The sequence below is a fragment of the Sinocyclocheilus anshuiensis genome, unplaced genomic scaffold (genome assembly GCF_001515605.1).
Source record: "Sinocyclocheilus anshuiensis isolate Anshui unplaced genomic scaffold, SAMN03320099.WGS_v1.1 scaffold776, whole genome shotgun sequence".
Classification (NCBI taxonomy): Eukaryota; Metazoa; Chordata; class Actinopteri; order Cypriniformes; family Cyprinidae; genus Sinocyclocheilus; species Sinocyclocheilus anshuiensis.
The window spans coordinates 943129-954836 of NW_015555808.1; the positions used below are offsets into that span (position 1 = coordinate 943129).

The window sequence follows — 11708 nt, forward strand, 5'->3', positions numbered from 1 at the left end:
AGGACAAAGATGTCACACCACAGGACAAGGTCTCTTTAAAAAGCATTTTAAATAATTAAACAAGATTTATTTAACTCCTTTTTATTCTTTTTTGATCATTTCCAGTGTTCTTAAAAGCAATAATTACATTAATTAAACTATTTTCTGATGTTTTTGCAGAAAACTGCCATGCATACTGTTATAAAGTGTCTTAAAAATAAGCATGAAATGTGGTCATTTGTTTTTGAAACCGAAAGAATTGAGGGAGAGAAATTACTGGAAGAGAGAGGACATGGAAATATAGACAGAAAATTAACAGGGATCCACCAAAAGGGAGGAGATCCTAAGAGAACGATGCAGAAAGTAAATAGAATTAAAATGATGCCTTAAAAAGAGTAGCCATATAGTTTAAAAAAATTAATTCACATCTTAATGAATATAGTTTGAATATCAATCATATTTAGCTGTGCCACACATGTAGCAGCAGGGCTAGAAATGTTTCAGTAACATACTGATTGACTAAGAGACTGACTTTTGTTGATGAAAATAATTTTTTGTTTTGTTTAAAAAACATTGTTTGTTTAAAACAACATATTGTTTGTATCAAAATTAAACTTTCTTTCTCCTTTGACATGTTTAAAATTAAATAGAAATAATTTAATAACTACCATTTCTGTCCTTTAGTGTGACGTAATGTCCTATGGTGTGACACACAAAAGAACCACAGATTTGTTTTTATCTCAAAATATCCTTAAAAAAAAAACAGTTGAGTATTGTAATGGGGGGATATAAATATCACTCATCTTAAAATTGTATAATTTTCAGCAGGTTTGAACGGATGACAGCAAAGTTTGTCTTGTTGTCAAAGTTTGTCCTGAAATTGTCCAACAAGTCATGGGGAAAAAAATGATGTTAATTATAATTTCATATTAAATAAATAACACTATATGAAAATAAGCATCTAACAATGAAGATAAATCTCTCTCATGCTATTTATATATTATTAAGAGTTTTTTTTTCTTAATTTTTGCTATGTCACACCATAGGACAAATTTATGGTACAGTTCAGTGAAAATGTAAAAAAAAAAAAAAACAATGAAAGAATTGACGAAATTAGTGACACTTTATATTTTCTCAAAGATCAGACTTCACACTACATAAATATATGCATTTCTTCTTCAAAAATTGTCTTTTAAAAAATAAGCATTTTTTTACTGCCTATTTGTCAACTACCCATATAGCAATGTTTGTGAAAATATCATAGAGATGTACCAGATTTTTTTAGTACTCGTTTTAATTCTGAACCTGATTTTGTTTTTGTTCTTTGTGTAGAATCCTTTTACATGTCCAGACTGTGGGAAACAACTGAGAACTTCAACTGGAATGAAGTACCACCTCATGGCTGACCACAACAACTTGGTTCGTTTTTTTTTTTCTAAATTGGCAGTGGCATTGACAATGAAGACGATGGTGTTGATGCAAAGATTTCTTTCTTGTTTGTCTTTTTTCAGTCCATTCCAGATACTGGGAATGACCTAATTGACCAAGAAGTGAAGGAAAAATTGCGGAAAGTACTAAAGAGGATGGGCAAATTAAAATGTTCAAAAGAGGTGTGGTCATATTTTACAATTAAAAGTACTTTGCAAAAAATAATTACTTCCCTTTTTTTAATAATTTGATGATGCAGTATGGATGAAACCTTTGTGGAGGTTTAATTATGTGAATTTGTAGTGTAATAACAATAATATTAAAATATGTTTTTATCTGTATAGCTAAAAGTTTAAAAATAAATTAATACTTTTATTCAACAAGAATACAACATTTGATTGATCAAACGTGACAGTACAGGCATTTATGTTACAAAATATTCACCAAAGAATCTTGGGGGGAAAAATGTATCACAGTTTCCACAAAAATATTAAGCAGCAGAACCGTTTTCAACATTGATATTAATAAGAAATGTTTCTTGATCACCAAATCAGCATATCAGAATGATTTCTGAAGGATCATGTGACACTGAATATTGGCTGCTGAAAATTCAGCTTTGCCATCACAGGAATAATTTGCATTTTAAATAATTACATATATTAAATATTTAAATATACAATATTTTTGATTAAATAAATGCAGCCTTGGTAAGCATTAGAGACTTCTTACAAAAATATTACAAAATTTTGTAGATCCAAACCTTTACAAAAAGCAGTGTAAAAGTGAAAAATAATAAAAGGTAGATGAAATGATAAATCAATAATAATAATAGTAATAGTAAAAATTTTAAACAATGACTGTATTCCATTGCGGATGTTTAGAATTACTGCTGTTAAAAATACAGAATTCTGGCATGAAACTCTAGATGGCGCAATCCGATAGGTCTAGCTCAATCTGACCTGGTGACATCATTGTCACATGGCAGCTGATTGGTTCCCTCCTGTATTGGTAGCCAATGAGCTCGCCGCTCAGTATTCAAATACCTGGCTTTTGTTTGCTGTAGCAGTTGGCAGCGCACTTCAGAAACCCTCCACCTTCCCCAGCTCCACCTGTATTGATCTGCTACGAGGTGATTCATGTATGCTATATGGGGGTTATTCATATGTGTTATATGTGCAGCAGTAGTATTTCTTACATGCTTACAGCAGCATGTTGTGGATGTTTTGGCAGTAGCAAGTCTCGGTACTTGCTCTGCCACAGCAGCGTAGCAGATCTATTCCGCCAAGACCAAATACATTAACATTGTCATGTGCATTACCATGCCAATCCCTCCTAGAGTTGTCATGACAGAACTCAAATACCTTAAATGATGCTGAATGTTTTGTTTTAGGGTTGCACTGGAACGTTCACTAGTATAATGGGTTATGTGTACCACATGAAGAAATGCGGCAAGGAGCCGTCAGAGCTGGAGAAGCTCTTAATGAACTGCAAGCACTGCGGAAAAGCGTATCGTTCCAGAGCGGGCCTGGAGTACCACCTCAAGAATGAGCACAGTCCGGTGAGTCCTCCTCCCCTGTGTTCAATTCCCTGTATTAATAAACTTTAAATTAAATGTCTGTTCTGACATGACAGATTCTCATTCAGGCTGTTGATGTTTTCACGAATGAAAGGTCACTATTATCTGTTGTTGCAGACGACCCAAGAAAGTGAAATAGAGGAGGTGAAGACACAGAAAGAGCCCATCCCAGAGCGAACACAGAGCGGACGCGCCAAGCGCTTGTCGGCGCAGGTGGCCGTGTTCCACTTGAAAGAGATCGCCAGTGAGGAGCTGCTGAAGGAATGGCCCAAAAGGAAAGTGCAGCGTGACCTGGTACCAGACGACAGGAAGGTGCTGCAAAACATGTATATGTCAAACTATTTCGACGTGTTGTAATTGCAGGGCTGTGAAGAAGTCAGAACCTGTGTGAAGCTTTTTGGTAAGGCTGCATCACCTTTGTTTGTTTTGCATACTAAGATTTTTATTATTTCTGTTGACGATGGTTGGAATCTTCGAATTTGCAAAAGCACACTTTCACTAAAAGGTTTTAGTTTCTCTGTCACGTTTTGAGGACTGTGAATGAAGAATCAATCTTTTATTAATTTTTATAGGCATTTATGGTGTTTTGTGTCCATGTAGCTGAAGTATTCTCGTCCAGGGTTGCCGGTTTTTAGCCAGGAGACTCTACGGAAGTGGAAGAATGAAGTCAAACTGCATAAAAAAGTGCAATGTCCAAACAAGGTGTGAACTTCATGCATAAACTGTTATTATTCCAGGTGTTTTTACCATTGTGTTCGAACTTAAAGGGCCATTCATTAATGTTTTACGTATGTTTTGCACCGATTGTAGCATTATGCAAAAGCAAAGATTTTCAGTGAATGAATGGTTTGCTGAATCAATGTGTAATGATCATCTTTGTTGTCAAATTAGGGATGTAACTGCTTCTATACCAGCGTATCTGGCCTAAAGGCTCATCTTGGGCTATGTACCTTGGTAAGAATAATTTCCCTTTGATTTTAAGAACACACAAAATACAGTTAAAACAGTAATATTGTGACATATTATTACAAGTTAAAATAACTGTTTTATATTTAAATGTATTTTAAATAGTGATTTATACCAGTGATGACAAAGCTGTATTTTCAGCAGCCATTACTGCAGTCTTCACAAGATCCTTCAGAAATCATTCTATTTTGCTAATAATTCTAATTTGCTCAGTAAACCTTATTTATTGGTTGCTTAATATGGAAACTGTAACACTTTTTAGGATTCCTTAATAAATATACATTTCAAAAGAATACTATTTATTTGAAATAGAAATCTTTTGTAAGATTATGAATGTCTTAACTGTCACTTTAGATTAGTTTAATGCATCCTTGCAGAATAAAAGTATTAATGTCTTTGAGAAAATTATACTGACCCCAAACTTTTGAGTGGTGTAGTGTAGTTTAACCATAAAAGATATTCATCTGTATAGTATACAGTATATTCTGAAACTAAATGACTATTGCCGTGTTATTAGTACCTAAATCAATACGTTTCTAAGGTTCTCTAATACTGATTTTTTCTTGTTTAATGCACATAATTGGATTTGCTCTGGAACAGGATACAGTTGTGGAAAAGATGGTGAATCTTTTTTTCTCTCTCTCTCTCTGCAGGGAGAATTTGAAACTGGGAAATTTAAATGCTTGATATGTAAGAAAGAATTCAACTCTGAAAGTGGAGTCAAGTACCACATTAATTCCATTCATTCTCAGGTAACACTGTCATTTTTTATTTTATTTCATTTTATGCTCTTTATATATCATAAAAATATACATTTTAGAGGAAACGTTCTCACTCTTATTATTTTTCATAGGACTGGTTTGTTGTTCGGTCCAAATCTAAGAGTTCAAAGTTTGATAAACTGCGTAAGACTCATCCAAAGGAAGATTCCATGAGGTGTCCAGACCTTCCCTCACCAAACCCAGGCCTCAGTTTTCCCCAAGTACCCAGCGCCTGGCAGGATAGACAGACGTCAGCGGTGCCCTTGTCAAGTGGAACAGCAACCCCAGGAAGAGTGGAAATAAAGAGGAAGGAAGGGCCAAACAAACAGAAAGAGAAGGAAAGCAGACAGGAGAAAGACTGCTATGAGTTCAGCGGCAGTGACAGTCCCAGCAGCAGCAGCAGCAGCAGTAGTGAGAGCTCCAGCAGCGAGTCAGAGGCCGAGGACTCAGCGGCACACAGACATGACGAATGGGCCCTCAGCAGGCCCCTCACGAAGCCTGTGTCCAGCCAGCAACCCGGAAGTAATTCATAAACCATTTCTGCTCCTTTTCCAAATATGTAGTTTTTCCAATGTTCACCTCCAAAGATTAAAGAGATAGACTACCATTCAAAAGTTTTGGGTCGGTAAGATTTTTATTGAATTTGAAAGATGTCTCTCACACTCACCAAGGCTCCATTTATTTGTTAAAAAATACAATAAAAATTGTAAAAGATTATTACAATTTAAAATAACTGCTTTCTATTTTAATATATTTTAAAATGTAGTTTATTCCTGTGATGGCTTAGCTGAATTTTCAGCAGCATTACTCCAGTCTTTAGTGTCACATGATCCTTCAGAAATCATTCAGATATGCTGATTTGGTGCTCAAAAACATTTAATATTATTATCAACACTAAAAACAGTGCTGCTTAATATTTTATTGGAAACTGATACTTTCCACCATTTTTTTTTTGATGAATAGAAAGTGAAAACAATTTAAAAACAGCGTAATGTCTTTACTGTCTTTACGTTTCATCAGTGTAATGCATCCTTGCTGAATAGTTTTTTTTTTTTTAATGCTAGTGTATATATTTGTAGGATATGCAGAATTGTGCTTCCCTTTTTATTGACAAGTACTGCATATATAGAAAGGCCACTTGCAAACATTTTAAAATGTCTTTGAAAGTAATATCACAATTTTACTTGAATTTGATTTCATTTTAGGAATAAAATATAAGCAATGTATATTGAATGTCGAGCATTATGTTTATTTTTCTGTAAGCTCTGCTCTGTACCTCTAAGTTTCACTGTGGACCAGTGACCGACATTATTAAAACAGTTGCATGTAACAATGTTCATGAATGCTGCTGGTTTTTTTTTTTGCGATATCAAGTGTGATTCTGACACCACAAAAATGATGCTCTGTAATAGTTGAATTTGTGACAGTGATCTATGCTGCGTAAGCCTTTAGTATGAAGGTACAGAATACGTGTTCGTGGATGTCAGGGAGAGAAAATGAGTTTGTTGAAACGCATTTACAAGCTGTTGTCTTGATTTGAATTAAAATGTCTATTGAGGTCTTTGTTCATTTTTTTTTTACACAAATTCACATATTCCTTTATGATAACAAAACATGGACATTAAAATAAATATACACAAAGTAGAAATAGCTTACAAATGTAAAATCAGTCCTCTTTCCACGTTGTAAATGTGAAAAATGGCAATAAAGTACTCTACTTCCGCTTGACCACATTGATACCACCTCGTGGTCAGGCGGGATCACGCACATATTTAAAAAGCTCTCTGGCGGCAGTGCTGGATAGGGGGCGGTAGTGAGCACGCGAGCGTTAACATGGTGACGACGGCAAGCTGATGTCAAAAATGCTTTAGCCGAAAAGTGTCGTGGAGATTAGCACATTTCTGAAGAGCACGAGTGAATATAAGCGTTTTAATTGAAATCGGGAACGAACACGTTGCACCTGGCTGGGATCTGATTGCGTGAGTGTTTCCTTGTGTCGAGTGAGTTGGATTCGAACCCGCGTGAATCTTATACTGTGCGGTTGAACGAAAGAGTGACCGGTCATCCTGAGCCACTGTTAAAACCCCATGTCTTTCCTGTGCTTTCCTAGCCTAGAAGCAAGTCTTTTGAGAATATTATAAAGTTGAATTTTAGAAGATACGTTACTGGTCTTAGAAGGAACATATCTCAAGGCAGTATATGTTTATTTTAAAACCTGTTTTATGTTGAGTGGACGCTTTCTACAACGTAATGTCAAATGTATTTATTTATTTTGCAGCAGGAGATTGAATTACTTGAGGAATTGTTGTTTAGCAAAACTGAGTGAGCTCAATGTACTGTAGGCAAGTCGCCTGTCATCGCTACTTTGCGCATGCGTGGATTTACTACCGTACTTTACTACTATTCTTGTATCACACTTCCAGAGAGAAGTACCAACAAAACCCAGTAGCCCCTCACTGCAGAACAAAGATCCAGGGGTCGAGGTTGGATCCAGATCCAACTCCTCCCACCTTACATATAACTAAACCTACCCATCTCCACCCCCTAGATGTAGATCCAACCCCGCCCCCTGGATATTTTTTCTGCAGTGAGCCATCTCCACCCCTAAACCTACCATCTCCACCCCCCCTAAACCCACCATCTCCACCCCCTAGATGTGGGTCCAACCCCGCCCCCTGGATCTTGTGTTCTGCACCATCTCAGCAAAACTGTTGCATGATGTCGTGATAATACAATGATTTTTGTTTTGGATATGAATCTTTTGACTTTGTAATATGGAAATTGTTTGAATTCTGTTTTGAACACGCTTATATCTAGGAGAATATATATTTATACACATTTGTATATAAAATCAACATTTTTCTTTACTTCTAGACTGTGCTGGCAGCAGTTCTGCGGAAGAACAGGTATTAATGGCAACTGCTGCCCTGAAGTTGGGCGAGCAGAAAGGCGAAAAAATGGGTTTGCCATGTGAAAAAGACACTGATGACCAATCGGCACAGATTAACCTTGAGAGTAAAGGAGCGACTCAGGATTCAGGTGAAGTTCTTGACTCTTCAGAGCCGCAGAAGATGGAGTTAGAGATGCAAATGCCTGGCACGTGGCCAAAGACCAATTCTGATACAATGCTGCATTAGTATAATTAAGATACTATTGTAATTTTTTTATATTTTGGATGAGTTTTTTTTATATTTTTCATTTTAGTTAAAGTTTCAGTAATTTTTTTGTGTTTTTGTCATTTTTTTCAAATATGTCTAATCAGTTCAATTCCCACATTATTCTTTGAAACTTTTTTTATTGTGTCTGGCTTTCTTAGGACACACACCTAGCTCTGAGGGTCCCCCAGGCGTGGACCAGGAAAACCCAGTCAATACAGAGGGAACCCAAAAGACGCAAGGACCGAAGGCAAAGACTCCCGCCAAAAGGAGAAGAAAGGAGATCGTTCCACAGACTCCACCACAACATGACAATTCAGCAGCCTCTGATACTTCTGAACTCACTTCTAGTGGTCGGCCCAAGAGGAGAGCTGCGAAAGTGTATGTTCTCCAGTTGTATGCAGTTTCCCAAAATCCATACAGCATGCTGTATGCAAAATGTACAATCACTTGCAATAAAACCGGTTGTTAAACAGCAGTCACATGCAGAAAAAAAAAAACAATTGCAGTGTTAACATATATTTAGAAGACATTACTACTGTATTTAGTTTGTAAATTGCAATATTTATTATATCTCCTGAAAACAATGCATTGCAGTCCTGCAGCAGAGTGAGTAATCTTTCTCTAGAATAATCAATGGTCAGCTGACATGTTCTGATCAGGACTTGAACTTACAACAATCTTAACGTTGAGCTACTCACAAAGTGGCTTTTTTTTTTTTTTTAAGAAAAAAAAATTCAGAAGCAAAACATGGATGGAAATAGAAAACTCACATTCGCTAAACAGTTTTTGCACTTTTGCACACAGCATTTCAACACAAAAACTTGATGTATTTCATTAGGATGCGATTTGTTCTGATCAGCTGTTTCTGTGGGGGCAGTCGTGGGCTAAAGGTTAGAGAGTCAGACTTGGAACTGTTTTAGTAGGACCAAAAAATTGTAAGCCATCCACCGATGATGTAAAATATAACAATTCATATTATCTGTATCACTTGTGTCTTGATAATGCTTGCCCTTCTTTCACCGAATGCTCTTGCTAGCCGGGATGAAAACTTTTCCCCCTGGGTATTTCCAGAGTGGATTCCTTTTGCCAAAGATTGGCATTTTCTGTCTAACCGGTATCAGTGTAGCTAAATACCTCATAATATTAATGGAATCTAAAAATTCTTAATTTTAACAGTCGTTTTGTTTCAATTAACAGTGAGGCTGAAAAATATTTGCCCCAAGAGAAAGAATCCGCTTCTTTTACCTTTACACGGGAAAGCATCAAGGGACAGATCAAACTGCAAACAGTGAAGAGGTAAGATATCATTAGTTTACTATTCATTTCAACTAGTACTGACCTAAAAAATTTATTTGAAGTACCCACTGAGACTTAATATTTGAATAATTTAACAACACATTCACATTTAATAATAAAATTCATGATTCTCTGCAGTTCATAGTTAACTATTTCAACAAATAGAATAATTATAAATATATTGCTTTTTTAATAAACAGTTATTTTTAATTTTAATTATTAGCTTCAACTCACAAACCCCTTGCAGTTCATACCTCAGTTAGGGAAACCCTCAGCTAGTAGATTAAACACTTTTCAGCCTTTTTTAAAATTTATGTATTTATTTTTTGCAAAGCACACTACTATTCAAAAGTTTGGGGTTGGCAAGTTTTTTAAAATGTTTTTAGTCTCTTACACTCACCAAGGCTGCATTTATTTGATTAAAAATACATTAAAAACAGTCCTTTTATGAAATATTACAAATGTATTTTAAAATGTAATTTACTCCAGTCTTCAGTGTCACATGATACTTCAGAAATCATTCTAATATGCTGATTTGGTGCTCACGAAACATTTATTATTATTATCCATGTTGAAAAAAATTTCACTGCATAATATTTATGTGGAAACCGTGATACATTTTTTTTTGTCAGGATTCTTAGATGAATGGAAAGTTCAAAAGAGCATTTATTTTAAATGGAAATCTAAATAATGCATAATAAAAAAAAAGTACTGATCCCAAATTTTTGAACAGTAGTGTATGTGTACTCATATATATATATATTATATATAATATACATATATATATATATATATATATATATATATATTATATATAATGTTGTATGCTAATCTGCAGGTTTGAATCATTGCCACATCATTCTGAGCGCTGGGATGCTCTTTTCTTTGTGGGGGGTCCTGTGCGGTCCTTGGAATGGTGCCCATGTCCTGACGGGGCGGCCACAAGACAGTATGCTGCCATCTACTGCCACAAAGGCATGGATGACAAACACAAAATCAACAAACTGCACACAGGCCCTGTCTTACTGCAGCTGTGGGAAATCGGAGACCTTCAGTGCAAAAGCAGGTGACCCAGATAAGACACTTACAGATCGGCTTTAAGAGGAAATGTTGGGTTTTACAATAAAATAGTAATTTTTTTACTTTATTTCCCCACGTCAGGCCCTCGACCACTCCTTATCTAGCATATGCTTTGGCGATAGATGACGGATGCATCTGGAATATAAGGTGGTGTCCTGCGGGAGTGTGGGAACTGCCCTCTACCAGCAGAAAGGTATGAAATGACATTAGACCAAAAAGTTTAAGAATATTCATAGAGAGAACAATTTTATTAAACAACTGTATTAAAATAATGCAAAACAGAAACAGAACGTTTTTTGTGTGTACATTGGTGTACATGTATTTTGGTTTTTCTCAGGCTCCACAGATGCCTAGATTAGGTGTTTTAGCAGCAGCTTTCTCTAATGGAAGCATTGGTGTCTACAGTCTTCCACACCCAGAAGCCCTTGCAGCACACCATCAGAGTAAAGGCGAGTAAATGGTGAAATTCATAACCTATGCTTCTTATTTCTTTAGTAAGGTTATATGTTTTAGCATTCAGGTCCACTTGAAATGGATGTTCCAAAGACAGTCAAAGTTTCGTTTTTCCTTGACTATTTTCACTCTCTGTCTCTTTGACACTTGAGGCTGTTTTTTAGAACAGAGATGTCCAATCCTGCTCCTGGAAAGCCACCTTCCTGCAGAGTTGAGTTCCAACACCGATCAAACACACCTGAAGCAGCTAATCAAGGTGTTAAGGGTTACTTGATAATTACAGGCAGGTGTGTCTGAGCAGGGTTGGACCTGAAGTCTGCAGGATGGTAGCTCTGTAGGGGTGGGGTTAGAGATCCCTGCTCTGCTGGAATATGGTCACTCCTAATTTAGAAACTCCCAGTTAATTAATGTGCAATGTGTTGGTCCTTCCAGAAGAGGGCAGCACAAGACAGAAGAGCCTCAAGCCAAGTACTATAATGCATTTTTCCCATTACCACTAAACAAATGCTAATCTGTTTTGTATGATGTCTTTGCTTAATTTTCACAAATATTGGAAAACATAGTTTAAAACAGAACACGCAGAATTTCCTAAAATTGTTTGGAAGATTAACTGTTTAACTTCTTTGTTTATTTATTTGTTTGTTTGTTTATTTATGAATAATAAAACAAATAATAATATTATTAATAATTAATCATTTTATTAATTATTATTATTGTTATTATTAAATGAATGAATAGATTAATTGGTTAAATCAAATGATTATAACAATAATAAAAATAATTATTAAGCATTCATTAATTTAATAATAATAATAATTACAAATAATGATTAATAATATGTAGCTATTAGTACAAATAATGATTAGTGATACAATAGGTATTATTATTTATTATATAATAATAATAATAATAATAAATATTGAATGAATTAATAGATGAATCAATCAAATCAAATGATTATAACAAGAACAATTATAATTCATTCATTCATTTAATAATAATAATATATCC

The 11708-nt window shown here is 35.3% G+C and overlaps 2 protein-coding genes across 5 annotated transcripts in view; both read left to right on the forward strand.

The window, feature by feature from the left end:
- LOC107675079 (zinc finger protein 512-like) overlaps positions 1 to 5353 on the forward strand; it is an 8501-nt gene extending 3148 nt beyond the window's left edge. For all 3 annotated transcript variants that reach the window (XM_016469287.1, XM_016469286.1, XM_016469285.1), the window contains exons 9-16: positions 1312 to 1398; positions 1491 to 1589; positions 2798 to 2965; positions 3101 to 3295; positions 3584 to 3685; positions 3875 to 3937; positions 4603 to 4701; positions 4803 to 5353. In XM_016469287.1, coding sequence (XP_016324773.1) covers positions 1312 to 1398; positions 1491 to 1589; positions 2798 to 2965; positions 3101 to 3295; positions 3584 to 3685; positions 3875 to 3937; positions 4603 to 4701; positions 4803 to 5243 — 1254 coding nt within the window. In that variant the 3' untranslated portion in view covers positions 5244 to 5353. The remainder of the gene's footprint in view (positions 1 to 1311; positions 1399 to 1490; positions 1590 to 2797; positions 2966 to 3100; positions 3296 to 3583; positions 3686 to 3874; positions 3938 to 4602; positions 4702 to 4802) is intronic.
- A 1175-nt stretch (positions 5354 to 6528) lies between these two features.
- LOC107675078 (general transcription factor 3C polypeptide 2-like) overlaps positions 6529 to 11708 on the forward strand; it is a 25146-nt gene continuing 19966 nt past the window's right edge. Inside the window, exons 1-7 of one of the 2 annotated variants that reach the window (XM_016469284.1) lie at positions 6529 to 6689; positions 7585 to 7749; positions 8027 to 8246; positions 9066 to 9164; positions 10003 to 10230; positions 10326 to 10437; positions 10582 to 10693. In XM_016469284.1, the coding sequence (XP_016324770.1) occupies positions 7623 to 7749; positions 8027 to 8246; positions 9066 to 9164; positions 10003 to 10230; positions 10326 to 10437; positions 10582 to 10693 (898 nt within the window). In that variant the 5' untranslated portion in view covers positions 6529 to 6689; positions 7585 to 7622. Of the gene's footprint in view, positions 6711 to 7584; positions 7807 to 8026; positions 8247 to 9065; positions 9165 to 10002; positions 10231 to 10325; positions 10438 to 10581; positions 10694 to 11708 lie in introns of both variants that reach the window. The other variant, XM_016469283.1, reaches the window with a different exon arrangement.